This window comes from Enhydra lutris, unplaced genomic scaffold (genome assembly GCF_002288905.1).
Source record: "Enhydra lutris kenyoni isolate GAN:26980312 unplaced genomic scaffold, ASM228890v2 scaffoldscaffold1, whole genome shotgun sequence".
NCBI classification, from domain to species: Eukaryota; Metazoa; Chordata; class Mammalia; order Carnivora; family Mustelidae; genus Enhydra; species Enhydra lutris.
Genome location: NW_019154085.1, coordinates 96,194,489 through 96,214,606, shown reverse-complemented (window position 1 = coordinate 96,214,606; position 20,118 = coordinate 96,194,489). Strand labels below are relative to the sequence as shown.

General features: G+C 41.8%; 1 protein-coding gene across 5 annotated transcripts in view; it reads right to left on the bottom strand.

The window, feature by feature from the left end:
• Positions 1-236: 236 nt before the first annotated feature.
• LOC111144547 (mitogen-activated protein kinase kinase kinase 19) overlaps positions 237-20,118 on the bottom strand; it is a 37,274-nt gene continuing 17,392 nt past the window's right edge. For 2 of the 5 annotated variants that reach the window (XM_022498877.1, XM_022498885.1), the window contains 5 exons: positions 15,985-16,028; positions 10,864-13,308; positions 8,078-8,227; positions 6,322-7,019; positions 237-303 (listed from right to left, as the gene is read on the bottom strand). In XM_022498877.1, the coding sequence (XP_022354585.1) occupies positions 237-303; positions 6,322-7,019; positions 8,078-8,227; positions 10,864-13,308; positions 15,985-16,028 (3,404 nt within the window). The remainder of the gene's footprint in view (positions 304-6,321; positions 7,020-8,077; positions 8,228-10,863; positions 13,309-15,984; positions 16,029-20,118) is intronic. The other 3 variants (XM_022498893.1, XM_022498909.1, XM_022498900.1) reach the window with 3 other exon arrangements.

Below are 20,118 nucleotides of genomic sequence, written 5' to 3'. Positions count from 1 at the left end.
AATAGGTTTTTTGTTGTTACCGATGAAGAAAATTTTCCCATATACATGTGTAACCATGCCTGAAGCATGAAGAGACTAATATGTAAAACTTTTTAGTTAGCAACACTGCAGGATCTGGTTAAATTGGGTTGATGGGACTTAACAGTAAAAAAACAAAGGTCCCTTAGCCATCATTCCCACAATGAAGCAATCACAGAGTGCCTATAAAGGAACTGGAGGGAGAAGTTGATGGACATTCAGTGATTTCTCATCAAGAAGGAGTGCTTCAGGAGCTGGGCAGCAGAAGGTCGCTCATGCTGGTCCCTAGGAAGGGAAAAACAATTTAGAAACAGCACCCCATAAGTGCCTCCCAACTGGATGTACTTGACTCAAAATGCCAACTTTTTTTTTTTTTAAGATTTTATTTATTTATTTGACAGAGAGAGATCACAAGCAGACAGAGAGGCAGGCAAAGAGAGGGAGAAAAGCAGGCTCCCCGCTGAGCAGAGGGCCCGATGTGGGACTCGATCCCAGGACCCTGAGATCATGACCTGAGCCGAAGGCAGTGGCCTAAACCACTGAGCCACCCAGGCGCCCAAAAATGCCAACTTTAAAAATGGAAGTAGAAGGGCACCTGGGTAGTTCAGTTGGTTAAATAACTAACTTGATTTTGGCTCAGGTCATGATCTCAGGGTCCTGGGACTGAGCCCTGGGTCAGACTCTGCGCTTAGTGGGGAGTTTGCTTGAGGATTCTCTCTCTCCCTCTCCCTCTGCCTCTCCCCACTCCCACCACTTGTGTGCACACTCCTTCTCTAGAATAAATGTTTTTAAAACTTTTTAAAAATAAAAATGGATGGGGGCACCTGGGTGGCTCAGGGGGTTAAAGCCTCTGCCTTCGGCTCAGGTCATGATCTCAGGGTTCTGGGATCGAGCCCCACATGGGGCTCTCTGCTCAGTGGGGAGCCTGCTTCCCTTCCTCTCTCTCTGCCTGCCTCTCTGCCTACTTGTGATGTCTATCTGTCAAATAAATAAATAAATAAATCTTAAAATAAAAATAAAAATAAAAATAAAAATGGATGTACAATCTTGGCCAACCAGATTTGAGTCCACCCTTAAGATTTTAGCTGTGTGAGCTTAGGTCAGGGACACAAACTCATCAGTAAAACAGGGATAACAGTAACACCTAACTCACTGGGAGAATTAAATAACGTATAAATGGGTTTTAAACAGTGTTTGGCACATAGTGATAGTCCAAAAAGTAGTCACTATTGTGATTAAAAACTGGGCGTTGCTTTCCAGTTGTACTTCTTTGTTCAGTTTGAGGTGTAATTTATACACAGTAAAAGCCACATTTTCAGATGTACAGTTTAAAGCACTTTTAACTAGCATTAAATTTACTTCTAAAATTTAGAGGCATTGGAATCCAGAATTGAAAAGCCTGTAAGAGGGTGCCTGTGCTTGTGCTCGTGCTTGCTCTCTCTCTCTCTCTTTCTCAAATAAGTAAATAAAAACTTAAAAAAAAAAAACAAGTAGACATTCAAATGTGTTTTGATGATTAATTGAAATAATTCCATTTGGGGCACTCAGGTGAGCATAAAATAACAGGAAACATATATTTAGTACTATTTTGGTTTAGGTTATTTTTCCTCAAATTAAACTTTTGCCAATAAACTAGTCAATGAAGCAGTGAACCAGTTGATAGTTACCTGCAATGATCTATTCCAGAGACATTATTTTTGGCTAAACATTTGATAATATGGGTGCCAGGGAGCAGGGCAGGTGTTGGGGGACAGTTGCAGGGGATAACTACCAAGAATAGCCCAGGTGGAAATGATCATAAAAATAAAGGGACCATAAATTATTTTGAAACAAAACCTCCCCTTCTGGAGGCCCTTTCTCCTGTCTTCAAAATACGCAGAAATCTCTCCTCTCCAAAAATCCTTTCCTTAATATAGCCAAACCTAGTGACTTTTTTTTCAATGTTCATTATCCCAACTCCTTACCTTTTGGCCCATTCTTCTCTATAGAAGTTCCCCTCGTATAATTAACCATAATCTTCTCATTGCCAAATGTGATGAGTTCATCCTACTTGTCATCTTGGCAGTCGCATTTGAAGCATTCACTACCCCCTCCTTTCAAAACAATCTCTTCATAGACTTGGAAGAAACTTTTCTTGGTTCTTTTCCCACCTTGGGACAACTCCTCTCCCTCCTTCCGTCCTTTCCTTTGCCATGTGCTAGACTTGATGCTATGTCTGTTGTTACTTCTCCTCTGAGCATTTTCAAAAACATTTTCCTCAACCCTCTTAAGTTGTTAACAACTATAGCCACCGAACTTTGGATTTCTAAAACGTTCCTCCAATCTCATTTGCTTTCCTGAGCTTTCCCATAGCTTTGAAAGTTTCCTTAAATGGTGGGCCCCCTCTGCTTGACTTATTTCACTCAGCATAATCTCCTCCAGTCCCATCCATGTTGATACAAAAAGTTGGGTATTCATCCTTTCTGATGGAGGGATAATACTCCATTTTATATATGGACCATTTCTTCTTTATCCATTTGTCTGTTGAAGGACATCTTGGTTCTTTCCACAGTTTGGCAGCTGGGGCATTGCTGCTATGAACATTGGGGTACAGGTGGCCTTTCTTTTCACTACATCTGTATCTTTGGGGTAAATACCCAGTAGTGCAATTGCAGGGTCATAGGGTAGTTCTATTTTTAATTTCTTAAGGAATCTCTACACTGCTTTCCAAAGTGGCTGCACCAACTTGCATTACCACCAACAGTGTAAGAGGGTTCCCCTTTCTCCACTTCCTCTCCAACACTTGCTGTTTACTGTCTTGTTGATTTTGGCCATTCTAACTTGTGCAAGGTGGTATCTCAATGTGGTTTTGATTTGAATCTCCCTGATGGCTAATGATGATGAACATTTTTTCATGTGTCTGTTAGCCATTTGTATGTCTTCTTTGGAGAAATGTCTGTACATGTCTTCTGCCCATTTTTTGACGTGATTATCTGTTTTGTGTGTGTTGAGTTTGAGGAGTTCTTTATAGATCTTGGATATCAGCCCTTTGTCTGTAGTGTCATTTGCGAATATCTTCTCCCATTCCGTGGGTTGCCTCTTTGTTTTGTTGACTGTTTCCTTTGCTGTGCAGAAACTTTTGATCTTGATGAAGTTCCAAAAGTTCATTTTCGCTTTTGTTTGCTTTGCCTTTGGGGACATGTCTTGAAAGAAGCTGCTGTGGCCAGTGTCGAAGAGGTTACTGCCTATGTTCTCCTCTATGATTTTGATAGATTCCTGCCTCACGTTGAGGTCTTTAGAGTCAATTATCATATGGTTTCACTTACTTGTGGAGCATAAATGATAACACAGAGGACATTGGGAGATGGAAAGGAGAAGTGAGTTGGGGGAAACGGGAGGGGGAGACAAACCATGAGAGACTGTGGACTCTGAGAAACAAACTGAGGGTTTTGGAGGGGAAGGGGGTGGGGGGTTGGGTGAGCCTGGTGGTTGGTATTAAGGAGGGCACGTATTGCATGGAGCACTAGGTGTGGTACATAAACAATGAATTTTGAAACACACACAAAAAAAGTTTAAAAAAGTAAATTTTAAAAAAAAAAGTAAATTTTAAAAAGAAGGTAAGGGAAAAAATTTTTAAATTTTTAAAAATGGTGGGCCCTCCCTTGCTCCTCTTTCAAAACTTTCTATTATTTCTTCCATTATGCATACTCAAAACCATGCAGTCCTATCATGCCCCCATCACCAAGTGCTGATTCACCTTCCCCTGGAATGTTTAGGAACCCTTCTCTTGACAGTCCCACTGCTTCCACCACCATCCAAGTCCAAGCTCTGGATTTCTGCTTGGCCTTCTAGTCCGACCAGCCTCCATTTGAAGCTCTTCGGTGCACTGCCATCTGACTTGCTTTCCCAAAGGCCAATTTCTTTACGGTATGATCTGCCCCAAATTCTTTGCAGTCCCCTGCTCTTCGCTGCCTATTGCATAAAGCTAACTTCCTTTGGCCTGACTTCCCAGAACTGTCTTTTTGTTTTGTTTTGTTTTTTAAGATTTTATTTATTTATTCTCTCACTTATTTATTCATTTTCTCTTCAGAGAGAGAGCACAGGCAGGGGGACCGGGAGAGGGAGCAGCAGGCTCCTCACTGACCAAGGAGCCCAATGCAGGACTCCATTCCAGGACCCTGGGATCATGACCTGAGCTGAAGGCAGATGCTTAACAGACTGAGCCACACAGGTGCCCCTTCCCAGAATTTTCAAATTGCCCATAGCAGTACCCCCAACTCACACATCCTATTGCTCCCCAAAGTTCATTTCTGTTCTACTCAGTCCTTGTTCCTGGTCAATACCTAGTCATCTGTACTTCTGAATCTTTAGGAGTGCCTCCCACCCAACTTTATTTCTGACTATTCACACCTCCAGGGAATATTGTCATAAGGCAAGACTCTAGAGTCCTTAGGATCTTTGCCTTTGAATTTCAAGAGATAATCTTATGCTTGTATGTGACACTAATTAGGTCATATATATTAATATTCTCCCAAACATTTAATAACTACAGAGCCCTAATTATGTGCCCCATACTCTGCAACTCTATTAATTGATCATTAGTGGTATGAGTTCTGTATTGCTTAGTTTATGAAGCCATGTTTCAAAAGGAGAGCCATAAAAAAGATTTCACCCTTTCTCTTTAAAGCTGTGTGTGTGTGTGTGTGTGTGTGTGTGTGTGTGTATGAGTAGTGACAACTTGAAAGAAAATGAAAATAGCATGTAGTTTCTGTGGATCAATAATAGATAATTGTTCCACCAGAACAAGGCAACTATAGTAGTCTTAAGAGCTAAGTCCAATTCCAAAACTAGTACTGGTTCATATATTTTAACACCTTTATGTCTCTTGTGTGAGGTTTTTGCAGAGAGGGAGCAAGGGGCAGCTCTGTGCCTGGGGCTCTGTCCACAAAATCCATGCTGGAATGCTTATGGTGTCTACATCTAGGGATGCCCAAAACTGGAGTGTGGAGTACGTGTTCCTGCCTTATCCTGTGTGATCCCCTGAAATCAACCAGGACACTGATACACACGCTGGCCACGAGAGAGTCTGAAAGAGAAAGGCACATTTGTCAGCAGGAAGGGAGAACTGTGGGTTTTGAGAATCATTAAGAAAGAAAAAATGAATCCCTTCTGAGAGTTGGAGGTTGGCATGTACACTTGTTGAAAGCTGGAGCACTAGAATTTTTCATGTAGGAATAGGAATGCACACTCCTTTGAAAGCAAGAAAGCCTTCCTCGTCCTGAATGTGCAACTAAAGGTTGAGCCTCACTAGGTGGATAGAGGCCAGGCGGGTGGGCGCCAGCACCCCACCCTACACTTTACCTCTCCCTCACCATACACATACACACATACTTTACTCAGAGCCATCTCTCTGCTCTTATGTTTTATTCTCTGAATTAAAATTTCATATGAGGGGCACCTGGGTGGCTCAGTTAGTGAAGCATCTGACTCCTCATCTCAGGCTTGTGAGTTCAAGCCCCACACTGGGCTCCACTCTGGGTGTGAAGTCTACTTAAAAAAAAAAAAAAATTCGTATGAGCAGAAAGTGCTTGGCTAAGAGAAGTTTGAAAACCACACAAGTGGGTAATCTCTAAGGTCCCTTCTAACATTTTTCCCCCAACATTTTATTCCATAGATAGTAGGGAGCATTGGAACAGGAAAAAATAGGCAATCTTCACTACTTTTCTGCTTCCCCACTTATTCCCCACACTTGATGCATGAAATGCTTCAGTTAGAGATTTGTATCTTCGATCAAAAGCTCAAATGTTTCCCCTCACTTTGAATACAAGCACTTCTGGGAGGACCAATACGTTAGAGCTGTCGGTCATCAATCAGTCAATTCATAACAATCCCTCAACATGAATGAATTTCTCACATACTTTCCCAAGAGCCAGTTTTAGGAAGAAGGTAAGAACACTGGTTGCTTGAGAGGAAAGGCATCTCAGGAAAGGGGAACCTATGCACAGCTGATGTCATTGCACCATGACAAGTCCATTGGAAGACATCCCACTCATAAATAAGTAGACCTGTGGTAAAGTTTGCCCACCCATTGATTTGCCTGTCCCTGATTAGACATTTAATTGAGACACTTGCTACTTGAACCATTACCCCCCTACCCTGACACAACGAGGAGCACAATCACCCAAGGTGGCTAATCATGATTCCTTTCGGTACAAAATCACTCTCTGCTTGATTTTTATTTTTGTGGGCCATAAATTGCAGGGGAAATGTCAGCAATCTTGGACTCTCTGGGGATTTCTCCTCCTCCTGTGTTTAATTTCTTACCTGGTTAGGCACACACGCACAAAGTCTGCTGCATTTTCCGAGAAGTGTTCTGGTAACGGAGGCATCAGCCCTCGGTGCGCTCCAATGTAAAACATGGCTGCCATCCTGTCCATGGAAGCCAATGGGGGCTTCCCTGTGGCCATCTCAAACACGGTACAGCCAACGCTCCAGATGTCTGACTTCCTTCCATAGCCAGACTCATTGATGACTTCTGGGGCCATCCAATATGGAGTCCCATGCATGGACTTCAGCATGTCACTGTGGGTGCCATTTAAGCCAGCCCACGCCAAACGCTTGGCACAGCCAAAGTCAATTAGCTTTATTATTCCGGTTGGCATGAGCATGACATTATTTCCTTTGATATCTCGATGCACCACACAGTTCTCATGAAGATAAGCAACACCTTGCAGAATTTGTCTTGTATATTTACAGAACACCATCTCAGGCAATGGCCCAAAACGGTTTATAATACTAGAAATAGAGCCACCAGGGACAAACTCCATGAAAATGCTTACAATGTTCTCTTCCAAGCATGTCCCCAAATAGGCCACGATGTTGACATGTTTCAGTGCTTTGAGCAAATCTACTTCTTCCTGCAGTTTCCGGTATTCTTTTTCGGTAGCTAATTTATCAGAGGTATCCAAAGCCACCTGTTTTACAGCTATCAGCTGTCCTTGGCTAGTAAGACCACAATATACCTAGAAGCAAACATTATTATTAGATATAAATGATATAACTTGTTCACAAAATGCCTCAGGTGACCATTGTCTTTCCCTTCTCCTCCCAAACCCTTCTCCTTTTCTAAGTCGATACATCCCTACGTAAGAGCAAAGTACTTAAGCAAATTCAATGTTTCAGTGAGGCCAAAATGGGGAGGAGTAGCATGGCGAATGGATATTATACTGGGTTGGATTGGGTAGAATCTTGGCTTCGCCATTCCCCAGCTGTGTAACTTTGGGTGAGTTGCATAATCTTTTTGACTTAAGTTTTTCTCATCTATAACACTGAGATAAGAATTCTTACCTCATAGATATCTACATGACTACATTGGGAAAACTCCTCACCAGATAAGTGAAATGCCTATTTCAGTGCTAAAGCTCTAAGGAGAAAGGGGAACCCAGGTCCTGGGGTAATTTGGCAGTGACCTGTCATGCGTTTTCAGTGGTTTCATGTCTTTCCAGATTCTCACTGATATGTCCCCAGCTAGAAAATAACCTGTCTCATCTGGGGATCAGTCTTCTTTTTACCAATCTGTGTAAACACTATCTAATGTGCTAGGATTTTAGATGGTCTTTCATGCCATTCAAAAAATGTAAGGAACATTTTTTTTTTTTTTATGCCACTCAACAATGATTCTCCCAACTTCTTGTAACATCTTGAGGTGTCGAACAATGAGACATCTCTCCCACTGGACTTGGACCCGGGAGAATGAAAGGCTAGAAATACATTGGCCATCGCCCCTGAGAATGAGACCCATTAGGAGAGATACCAAGAGGCCAGACTTTAGTGACATTGTCTGACCCCTGAAATCAGCTATGCCCAGAGCCACACCTATTCCGCACCCTTCAGTTACATAAGCCTGTGAACATCCTTTCCCCCAGGCCAGTTTGGGTTGGGTTTCCTATTACTTCCAACTGAAAAAGTTCCATGTAAAAGAGTTTACAGAGTGGGGAGGGCAGAAGAGGATTAGGGAGAAAAGGGTGGGTCAAGGAGGAGTGGGGAATTGGGGTTTCATCATGTTTCCCACTTAACTTACTGTGCCATAGGCTCCCTTCCCAAGGATCTCTCCCTTTGTCCACAGGATAGATTCTTCATACTTCAAACTATTTTCAGAAAATGTCTTCTTTTCATTTGAGTTGAGAAATTTCTCCTCCTTGTTGTATATCCTGAACCCATTACTATATCTCTGGGACAATGAGACAAAAAGAAAAGTCACCATTAAATTCTGAGTCATTGGGATAGAGGGAGGGCAGGAAAGTCGTCTTCCTTTCTTCTAACTTGGGACCAACTAGAGAAGCCAAATATGCACACCCTGACTAGTCACATAGGATGCTGCTTGTTAGCCCACCGGCAGTTTCCCCATCCCAAGAGCCTCCAATCAGGGCACACTGAAGCCTGCCGTTTTTCCCTCTAAGGTTTCCCACTCCTCTGCCTGTCTTTGAGTCTCTGCCAAACACAGTGTTAGTGGCTGACTCCATTGTTATAGCAAGCTATGAATAGCTTTTGTCTGTTCTTCAGTTATTTCCACAACATAAACATACACTCAAACACACGCATATATACATAAACCTATATACATATACACAGAGACACTCTCTCTCCCTTGTGCACAGCCACAATGCATAAATAGAGTGAAGATCCATGGTCCTCTAGACCCTTGGTACTCAAAGGAGAATCTGTTAGGAGCTTGTTAGACATGCAGAATCTTGGGCCCCAAGCATACTGAATTAGTGCCTACATTTTTTTTTTTTTTTTTTTTTTTTTTTTTTTTTTTTTTTTTGTCAGAGAGAGAGGGAGAGAGAGCGAGCACGGGCAGACAGAATGGCAGGCAGAGGCAGAGGGAGAAGCAGGCTCCCCGCCAAGCAAGGAGCCCGATGTGGGACTCGATCCCAGGACGCTGGGATCATGACCTGAGCCGAAGGCAACTGCTTAACCAACTGAGCCACCCAAGCGTCCCAGTGCCTACATTTTAACATGATCTCCAAGTGATTTGCATTCACAATAAATTTGGAGAAGTCTTGCCCTAGAAGTCAGAGAACAAGAATCTCTGTAGAATGTAGACCATGTTTTCCAACTGGTTGACAGGGCCAAAAATGCTTTGTTTTGATCTCCTCCACAAGTTCTTAAAAACAAACGATAGTGACACAGACACATGGTGAAGCCTATTAGGAGCAAGACTTTCTTGCAAGCTTACCTTCCTCAGGAATGAAAAGACCATTTGGGTTCCTCCTCCCCCATCCTTTCATGTTTCTACCCAAACTAAACTTAAGGACTGCTTGGGAAGGAAAAGGCTGCAAATAGTCGGTTTTGACTCCATCACTACAGGATGGGGTTACAGGCTGAGGATTTTACTAGCTTTATAGCTTTGCTTGAATTTAAAATGGCAGAGTTGTGCGGCACCTTCATGGCTCAATCAGTGGAGGCATCGACTCTTGGTTTTGGCTCTTGGTTATGATCTCATGGGTCATGATGTCATCTGTCTTGACATCATACCCCAAGTCAGACTCCGGGATCAGCAGGGAGTCTGCATGAAGATCTCTCCCTTTCCCCCTCCTTCTGCATGCACATGTGTGCACATTCTCTCTCTCTGTCAGATAAATAAGTGTTAAAAAAAAAAAAAAAACTAAAATGGCAGAGTTCTAAACTCATCTCAGACACACAGATGTGCACACTCATATCCCCATTTCCTACCCCAGCCTGGAGGCCTTCCTGAACCACTCTCTACTCCCAACAGAAATTAAATTCACCATGAGGGCAGAGCTGGCATTTCGGGACAAGGAGTAATCTCACTGTGTAGTGATTAAAGGTGTGGGCTGGAATCAGAATGCGTGGCTCCGCCACTCACTGACTGTCTTAACTTCCTAAGCCTCACTATTCTCACCTGCCAAATGGGGACTTGTTATGTCATAGACCTGTTATGAAGCATATAAAGAAGACAACATAACATATCTCACTCCTACGTGGTAAGTTCTCAGTAAACCCAGCTATGATAAAACGATTTGCCTTGTGTATCCTTTGATCAGCTGACTACAATGATTGTTCCTAATCTGGAGATGGTGTGATAGAGCCCCAGTCAGTGCTCAATAAATACTTCAGGCAAACCTACAGTTTCTGCCTTTACAATCTGAGTAGAACAAGAGGCTCATGTAATTCAGTGAGAATTGAAACAGACAAAACAAAACCCAGTGATCTGTTGGTATTCCTCTTCCCCACCCGCACTCCAACACCAAACAAAAAAATTTTTTTTTTAATTTTTCAGGATTGTTACTTATTTTCCCTGAGAACAATGGCTAAGTCTTGTATCACAACATGTCTCTAGTTCTTAGCCGAGTGCCAAAAACACAGGAAGCACCAATAATATTTCTGTGTTAAAGTTTTCATATTTCATGTCTTCGTTTCCGTTTTGGAATTAGCTGGTGAGCTACTTCAGGGGCTATGTGCATTTCTTTCCATTTCACATACCACCCAGAGCAATGTTTTACCCATAATTATCTCTCTGCTATTTGTTGATTGAAAACATCTTCACTGAATAAAATATTGACCTACTTTAAATAAATAGTTTTGCTATATTAATGTGCCCAAAGTGATGCCACAGCAGTGTTGGGCTAGCTGAATTCCAGAAGTAAGGCAGTATAACGAAAACATCTTAGCCTGGCAGTCAGGGGATCTGGATGCCAAACTTGCAACCAAACAGGGAGACCTTGACAAACTGTTTAGTTGTTCCGGGTTTCTGATTCCTCAATTGAAAATAAGGAGTCTGAACCAGACTGTTTCTGAGGTCTCTTCCTGCCTCAATGGATTACTGATTCTAATTATACCAACCTGTATTTTAACGTTTGTTGTCTCTCTGCCCAATTCTGCCGTGGTTTTTCCTCTCCTACTGAACACAAGATTTAGGTTTTCAGGATCTGTTTCATTTGCCATTATCTGGCAAGAGGTGTTCTCTCTCTCATCCAGAGCTAAGAGTTCTGCAGCTAGGCACCCCAATAGTTCATCTGTCAATTCTTCACTCTTCACAGAATCCAGAATTTCTTGTGAAATTGAATTTGCCTCCTTTAAAGTGTCTTCAAATGTGTGATATGTAACCGACTCATCAGCTAAACTATCCTGATCCCAAGAACGTGCCCAATGCTGATATGCTTGGGAAGAAGCCCTCTGTTGTTTCTCTTGGAAAGAGAAACTCTTAAGTGTTTCAGACTTATCTAAAACCCTCTCGAACCCTATATCATTAGTTAAAATTTGGTTGGCATTTATTTTACCAAGAGAGGGTGTATTCTGCTTTTTTTGCTGTACACGCTTGTTGGAACCCTTGTCACCGGGCACTGCCCAGCTATTTTCAGAAAGGACAAGTGGGGTCTGGTGATGTAGCTCTTCCAGTTCATGCAGATCTCTGAGGCTTGTGGCAAGTATTTGATTGTTAGAAGTGTCTCCTTCATCACCAGACTCTTCCATAGAGACTTCTTCAACAGTGGACAAATCTGTAACAGGAAGTTCATTCTGTTCAGGGGACCACTTGTGTGGCAGAGCCAAGTTCAAGGGCTGAACTTCATCCCTGGAAGAGAGAAAGTCACTTCCCGAAGACTTTACCTGCCACTCTGGATCTGAAATATCATCACCATTTCCAATGCCTTGTAAGTTGCTACCTACGGCCCTGTAACCCTTTTCTTTAGAAATTAAACTTTTGTTCTTTTGTTTAATGTCAAGTGAAGCCTTTGCAGGCTTAATATGTGGTCTTTTCTGAGAAAATCTTGTTCTGCCACTGCTGCTCCTCTCACTGTGTGAAGATCGACATTTGCTGGCAATACTTCTCCCAGATGGAGTTGAGGATATCTCTCGGTAGTATTTGTTCTCATGACGTTCAGCCTCTCTCATGTGACAATAAACAGGAGTCCCAAACATTTCATAGATTCCAGGCCCATTAGCAGTTGAATTGATTTCTTTGAACATGTCACTATACTTAAGATCTAAGTAATTGAGTCTCGGCTCTGTTGGTTGAGCAGAGAGGGGAACAGAAGACTTTTTCATTCCTGGATTCTTACAGAGGCAAGGAAAAGATTGCTTTTTGGGTTTTAGAGCCCGGTGACTTGATTGCTTCTTTTCTACCTGTGGCATTTGCCTTTGAAACTTGGGTGACTGCCGAGGTCTGGGGTCAACAAGCCCCAAGGCAGGGAAAACTTGAGTTTTAATGCTGTTTTTATGCATGGTAGGCTTGATGGAACCTTCAATGGAAATCATGAAATTCTGGGGTGTCTTGTTACTGCTCTTGGTCTTTGATTCCAACTTATTTCTGTGGGTTTTCCTCTTATGCCCATCAGTTTCTGGGTGTGCGAGTATGTTGAAGCTATTGTTTTGAGGAGTGCCTTTTCTTTTTGGGAGGCTCGGTTTGGCTCTTGCCGGTTCCCTGGGAGTTCCATGTCCAGGGAAAGTGATGTGGATAAGAGGCACTATTCCATTCATTTCTGGTTTGGTGGCCTCTGCTACTGATACTTTTATGTTTGTCTCCATGCCTCTATGACCTTGAGGGAGCTTCTCAGTGGGGCCATCAGGGACTGCACTGGACAAACTTTTAAGTACAGCATACTCTTCTAAAATATGATTTGGCTCAAGTGCTTCACCTTTATGTACTGAAGCACTTTTGGAATCAGTCTGATCGTTTCTAGTTTCTTTATCCTGGTTTAGAATTATTTCTGAATGCTGGGATTCTTGGAACTTGATTGGCATGGTACATCCAACTTCACAGCCTTGTTTACAGTTTCTGGCTACTGAACCCTCTTTCTTTCCTGACGAAAGATGTCGAGAATTCTCTTCTGCTTTTCTCATTTCATGACCAATGGAGTCAATGTCCACCTCCCTATCTGTCGGAAAACTGCTTTGCTTACAATTCTCAAAGGACACCAAAGATTGTCCTTTTCCGAAGTCAAAGGTTGTGATTTTGTCACTTCCTTCATTTTCCTTGGAATTCCTACTCTCCTCCATCACCATGTATTGTCTGTGATGGCTAGCCTTCCAAAAGGAGCACATGTTTCTGGACCAAATGGAGCTATCAGAGGACCTAAGAGTCTGATCCACAAACACCTTAAATGGAGTTTCCTGCTGCTTGTGCGATGGTCTAAACTCCTCAGATCGACTTCCAGGCTCTGAGAGCTTAGGTACGAAGGATATGAAGTTCAGAATATTTCTTTCTCTCTCTTTTTGATCCTTGTGATTTGGGGGAATTGTATGAAGACCAGGTTTCATGGACAAAAGTGACAACTGTGGCAGAGGGAACTAAAAGGAAAGAGAAAAAGGTTAACGAACACAGAAATGTACATGATATCATATTAAGTGGTTTAAAGTAATCCAGAGAGATTCTCTTTTTTTTTTTTAATTCAATTAGCCAACACATAGTACATCATTAGTTTCAGATGCAGTGTTCAGCAATTCATCAGTTGCGTAAAACACCCATTTCTCATCACATCACGTGTCCTCCTTAATGTCTATCACCCAGTTACCCCATCTCCCCATCCATTCCAGATAGATTCTAAGATTCTCTTTAGGTAGCCCTTTACAAGGCTATCTTAGAGATTCCAATTTTATTTTTCTATTTTTTAAAGATGTTATTTATTTATTTATTTGTCAGAGAGAGAGCACAAGCACACAGAGCGACAGGCAGAGGGAAAAGCAGGCTCCCTGCTGAGTAAGGAGCCCAACACGGGGCTTGATCCCAGAACCCCGGGATCGTGACCTGAGCCAAAGGCAGACGCTTAACCAGCTGAGCCACCCAGATGTCCACTAGGGATCCCAATTTTAAAGACTAAAAGCTCACTTCTGGTATTTTTGGTAAAACAATACTTCTAAAAACCAAGATTGTTGGGGGTGCCTGGCTGGTTCAGTCAGTGGACTAGGTAACTCCTGATCTCGGGGCAATGAGTTCAAACCCTATGTTGGGTGTACAGATTACTTAAAAGTAAAATCTTTTAAAATATATATAAATAAAAACCAAGATTAGTATAGCTATAAAGATTCATGTTTATTTTATTTATAATAAAATAAAGGCCCTTCAATGTAAACATTAAAATTTTAAAAAATATTTATTTATTTTAGGATGAGAGAGAGTATGTGTGAGCGTGGAAAGAGACAGAGAGAGAGGGAGAGAAATAGACTTCCACTGATTGTGGAGCCCGAGGTACAGCTTGAGCCCAGGAGCCTAAGATCATGACCTGAGCAGAAATCAAGAGTCCAGCGCTTAACCAACTGAGCCACTCAGGTGCCCATGTTAATATTAAAACTTTAAGATGAGAAATTTTATTTCTCTTCTCTTTTCCTTTTCATTTCCATAGAATCGATCTCTAAGATTTTTTAAAATACCCACTTAGCTTAAAATTTCCGTTACAGAGGCACCTGGGTGTGGGCTCTACATTGGGCAAGGAGCCTGCTAGGGATTCTCTGTCTCCCTCTTTCTCTGCTCCTCCCTGCCTCTGCTTATGCTCTTTCTCTTAAAAAAAAAAAAAAAATCTGTTACATTTACTTCAACAATGATTATTAGGTTATAGACTAACTCAGAATTTGTATCTGGAGCACAACTACTCCTTAATATTTTGACGAATTGTTTTGTTAAGCAGGGCTTAGAAAGGTGCCACACTTGAAACCTAGCAACCGTGAATGGTTTTTACTTCTTTGCCCTCTCCACTGTTTTCAAAAGAAGTTAGTTTTTATTATCGGCAACCTCTAGAGGTCAGTGTAACCCAATATATAAAATTAAGCTTTATGGTCATTAAGCTATAAAATGACTTTCCACCGTGATTCTTCCCAGATTTGGTACCTAATTATATTAGAATACTTAAAGGCATGGATCATGCATGACAATCGAGAGCTATATGTTTAATTGTCATTGTATTGCTAACTGTAAGTAGAAAGGAAAAGGAAGCTGACACTGGAGACCTAGCCATTAGAAGTAGTGAAAAGCAGTGAGATTCCCCACTTCTATTGTCCAGATGATTTTCTTCAGTTGCTTAAACATAATGTCAGAAATAAAGACAGGGGTGCCTCAGTGGCTCAGTGGGTTAAGCTTCTGCCTTTGGCTTGGGTCATGGTCCCAGGGTCCTGAGATCAAGCCCCAAATCAAGCTATCTGCTCAGCAGGGGGCCTGATTCTTCCCCCCCACCCACCTGCCTCTCTGCCTACTTGTGATCTCTCTCTGTCAAATAAGTAAAATCTTTAAAAATAAATAAATTAATTAAATAAAGACAGATTCTGCAAGGGCTTAAACATCTCCCTAGTAGTAGCGTTTATTTGTTTTTAAGGCCAATAAATTTCTTTTTACAATACTGAGCAGGACCTATGCGCTTTCTTTCTTTTTTTTTTTTTTTAATAGATTTTTATTTATTTATTTGACAGAGAGGGAGAGATCACAAGTAGGCGGAGAAGCAGGCAGAGAGAGAGCAGGAAGCAGGCTCCCTACTAAACAGAGAGCCTGATGCGGGGGCTCGATCCCAGGACCCAGAGATCATGACCTGAGCGGAAGGCAGAGGCTTAACCCCCTGAGCCACCCAGGCGCCCCACTATGCGCTTTCTTATAGGCTCCTGGGACAGAAAAGAGGCTGGCAGTTGAGAGGTTCACAAGAATCTTTCCAAAAACTATACTTACAAACTGAATTGGGAAAATCTATCACTGGGGGGAAATTTTACCTAATTTCTAGACATGTTAAAAAAAGGAAAAATATGTCTAAAAGAGTTACTTACCACATTATATAGTGAACAGAAGACACGCCGGAAAAGAAATGTACATGGCAAAGTGTAACTGTCCTAGTAGCTATTTGCGACTCTCTAAACTGTCTGTGAGCTGTTGTTTTCCAAGCTATAGTTGCTGAGGATTTTGGTCCTGAGTTCTTTGATAGAGTTTGTCTCTAACAAGAGGTTCCTTGGTTTTATATCTTAAGTCAGAAATGCTAGAACTAATCTTACCTCGATTCTTCGATTACTGTACTTCATATCAGAAATAGAAAACTCTATAACAAGAAAAAAATAAAATAATTAGATATTCTTAGTAATAGAGTGAACACAGTAGGTTTTAAGCCAGAGTTGGAGATGGAGTGATCTTAGTGCTAAGGTTTGAGGAAAAGATGAAATTAAGAACTTTTCAAGTTGTGGGGCGCCTGGGTGGCTCAGTTTGTTGAGCAACTGCCTTCGGCTCAGGTCATGATCCTGGAGTCCTGGGATCAAGTCCCACATCAGGCTCTCTACTCAGCGGGGAGCCTGTTTCCCCCTCTCTCTTTGCCTGCTTCTCTGTCTACTTCTGATCTCTGTCAAATAAATAAATAAAATCTTTAAAAAAAAGAAAAACAACTTAAGGCTTAAAGAAAAAAAGGGGGGGCCCCTAGGTGGCTCAGTCGGTTAAGCGACAGCCATCGGCTCAGTTCATGATCCCAGAGTCCTGGAACTGAGCCCCGCATTGGGCTCCCTGCTCAATGGGAGGTCTGCTTCTCCCTCTACCCTTCCCCCATCAAATAAATAAATAAATATCTTTAAAACAAACAAACAAACTTGAGGCTCCCACCGCTGAAGGGGGATGCTGTTTTATATATAAAGTTTTCTTATATACAGTTTACCCTTGAACAACATGGATTTGAACTGCATGTATCCACTTACATGTGAACTTTTTCAATAAATGCAATACAGTACTGTAAATGTATTTTCTTTATGATTTTTTAAAAATATTTTATTTATTTGAGAGAGAGCAGAGGGAGGAGTACAGGTGAAGGAGAGGGAAAAAATCTCAGGCAGACTCTGTGCTGAATGGAGCCCAACATGGGGCTCAGTCCCAAGACCCCGAGATCATGACCTAAGCTGAAACCAAGAGTCAGACCTTCAAGTGACTGAGCACTCAGGTGCCCCTTTATGATTTTTCTCAATGATATTTTCTTTTTTCTAGCTCACTTTATTGTAAGAATACAGTATATAATACACCACAAAATATGTGTTACTTGACTGTTTATATTATTGATTAGGCTTCTAGTTAACTGTAGGCTATGAGTAGTGAAGTTTCTGGGGAGTCAAAAGTTATACATCGATTTTCTATGTCAGTTTCCCCAACTCTCACATTATTCAAGGGTCAACTGTAAATTATATCATATATATATAATATGCATATTATATACATACACATACATGTTTGTGTTCGTATATCTACATTTACATTCATAATTATATTCATAATCATATTTATGTTTATGTTTATATTCTGATAGGAAATACAAGCTTTCTGGGTCAGAGAACGGAGCATTCATTACTCACAAAGCATCATAGCACCAGCTGCCCCACACCTCAGTTCCCCACAGGGCAACACAGTGAGCACCAGATGTTTACCTGTGGGGAAGCACCACAAAAACGAACCTTGAAATTACGAGACTCAGAGTGATGGGTACTTCGACCCTTCTTTCTCTCCCAAGAAAGAGTGACCTTTACTATGAAATGTAAGCAAATGTCTCCAGGAGAAAGGGGGCATGTATCTCTGGGTTTGATGATCCTTGAATGTAAGCAAACAGCTCCTGAGGAAATAAATGTCTGAATCTCTCTGGAGCAGTACACTAACTCTAATTTCCAGGACATGTTTATCATGCAATCATCTTTTAACCTCATTTCCTAGCGCTTTTTGTTCATAAAACCTGGGCCATACAGAAATGTGAAAACAAATATTCATGTATAATAGGGACAATTGTTTGAACTTAAACATGGGATAGATCATACATGGGATTTACTAGGTAGTGTTGACCTTGTGGTTGTCCTTTTACCAAAAAGTCAGAATGGTGCCTAAAGCCCCACCCACCACCACAGCTTGAAGTTAAAGCCAAAAGGTCCCATGTGTCTAGTGTCAAGGCAGGTCCCATAAATGGATGAAATGGGACAGATAGGGACAGTAGTGAGCTGAAATTATGTGCTCCAACTAAAAAGACATCTACTGGGTGCCTGGGTGGCTCAGTTGGTTAAGCCACTGCCTTCTGCTCAGGTCATGATCCCAGAATACCAGGATCGAGTCCTGCACCGGGGTCCCAGCTCCATGGGGAGTCTGCTTTCTCCCTCTGACTTTCTCCCTTCTCACACACTCTCTCTCTCTCAAATAAATATATAAAATCTTAAGAAAAATAAATAAAAATAAAAAAATAAAAAGACATCTACTACACAATTCCAAGTGATGTTTTCCATTCCAAATGGATAATTCAGTACTGCTAGTTTCTCCAGTCATCAAGAGAAGCCAGAGAGCTGGAGATTTTATGTGAAATTTCCCACCCATCCCCTTTTTTTAGTGTTTTGAAGGTCGAACATAATATAATCCAGGTCCGTTTTAGCCACAGGTTGCCATTTTTTTTTAAAGATTTTATTTATTTATTTGACAGACAGAGATCACAAGTAGGCAGAGAGGCAGGTAGAGAGGGAGGAAGGGAAGCAGTCTCCCTGCTGAGCAAAGAGCCCGATGTGGGGCTCGATCTCAGGACCCTGGGATCATGACCTGAGCCAAAGGCAAAGGCTTTAACCCACTGAGCCACCCAGGTGCCCCCACAGGTTGCCATTTTAAAATCTGACCTCTCTAAGGTTTAGAGGTTTAAAAGTTTTTAAGGTTTTAAGGTTTAAAAACAGACCTCTCTAAGATATAATACAGGTAAAGAAGACATCAGCAGATGGGGCGCCTGGGTGGCTCAGTGGGTTGGGCCTCTGCCTTCGGCTCAGGTCATGATCTCAGGGTCGTGGGATCGAGCCCCGCATCGGGCTCTCTGCTCGGCGGTGAGCCTGCTTCCTCCTCTCTCTGTCTGCCTCTCTGCCTACTTGTGATCTCTCTCTCTCTGTCAAATAAATAAATAAAATCTTAAAAAAAAAAAAAAAAAAGAAGACATCAGCGGGTGAAAAATGGTACCTAAGAAGAGGATACCAATAGGAGGGGTTTGAGCATTCCTCTTAGCCATAGCTAGCAAAACCACCTTCCAATTCTTTATGCATTTCTTCAACAAATATTTATTGAGTGCTTGAGGAGTGACTGATAGATGGCAAAAGAGTTGTCAACAACAAAGACAAAATCCTTGCCCTCTGAGAGGTCATATTCTGGAGGTTGAGGTCTCCCTGTTGAGAAGATGCTACAAGTTAATACCAGAAATACAACTGAATATAAAGTACAATTGGGTGCATGTGTATAACCTCCTGATTTAAAAAAGAAAAAACCTTTCTAACCTTATTATAAATATTTGGATAAATGTTATTCAGTGTTGGGAAGGCACGACATGAGGCAGAAAAACACTCAAACATTTCTGGTGAGATGGTAGAGGTGAGATCTTGCTGGTAGGTACTTCAGCATTAAATGTTGAAGGCCTTTCTAGAATGTGTATAGAATTCCAGTTAAAAGATCAAATGTGCCAGGTTTTCTCCATTCCACAAACCTCACTATAATGATAGTAAAGGAAATTAAAAAGGAGTAAACAAGAACAGCAACAATAACAAAAGCCCAGAGGACAAGACAGCAGAAGAGGAAAGTCAACAAAATTTTACATGGTGAAAACTTAACAGATGAATAAGAATTGATCGGCTGTCAGCCTGCAGGGGAAGAACTCAGAAAGAAATAAGAACTCCAGACAGGAGCCGAAATTGAAGATGCTGTGTACCTCCAAAGGTGAGGATGAAAAAAAGGGGTTGCTTGTAAGTCTGGGGAAGAAGTGGTTTCCAGCTTCCCTGTCCTGCCCCACTCAACTGGAGCTGCTCTTCTCTGTTCCTGGCAATGGCTGGAAGTTTACTTTCTGGAGAGTTTGGGACAAAGATAGTAAGGAGCTAGGGAGGTATAGCTGAGAGCAGAAGCAGGGTGCTGGAGTGAAAATAAAAGGATTAAGGGAAAGCCGGCAAACTGAGGGACTTTCAATCCAGTCAGGGGCTTGGGTTTTCCCTAGGAAAAACTGGCCAAGAGAAAAGCCTATCTGTGCACACTGACACTTGGGGAATCCCTCACTCAACCATCTAGGTCTTTCTCTGCCCATTCAACATGCTCCCTGGAGCACACAGCACTTTTTAGTCCCAAGAAACACAAATAGATAGCCAAGCCAAGGAACAATGGATGTGAGG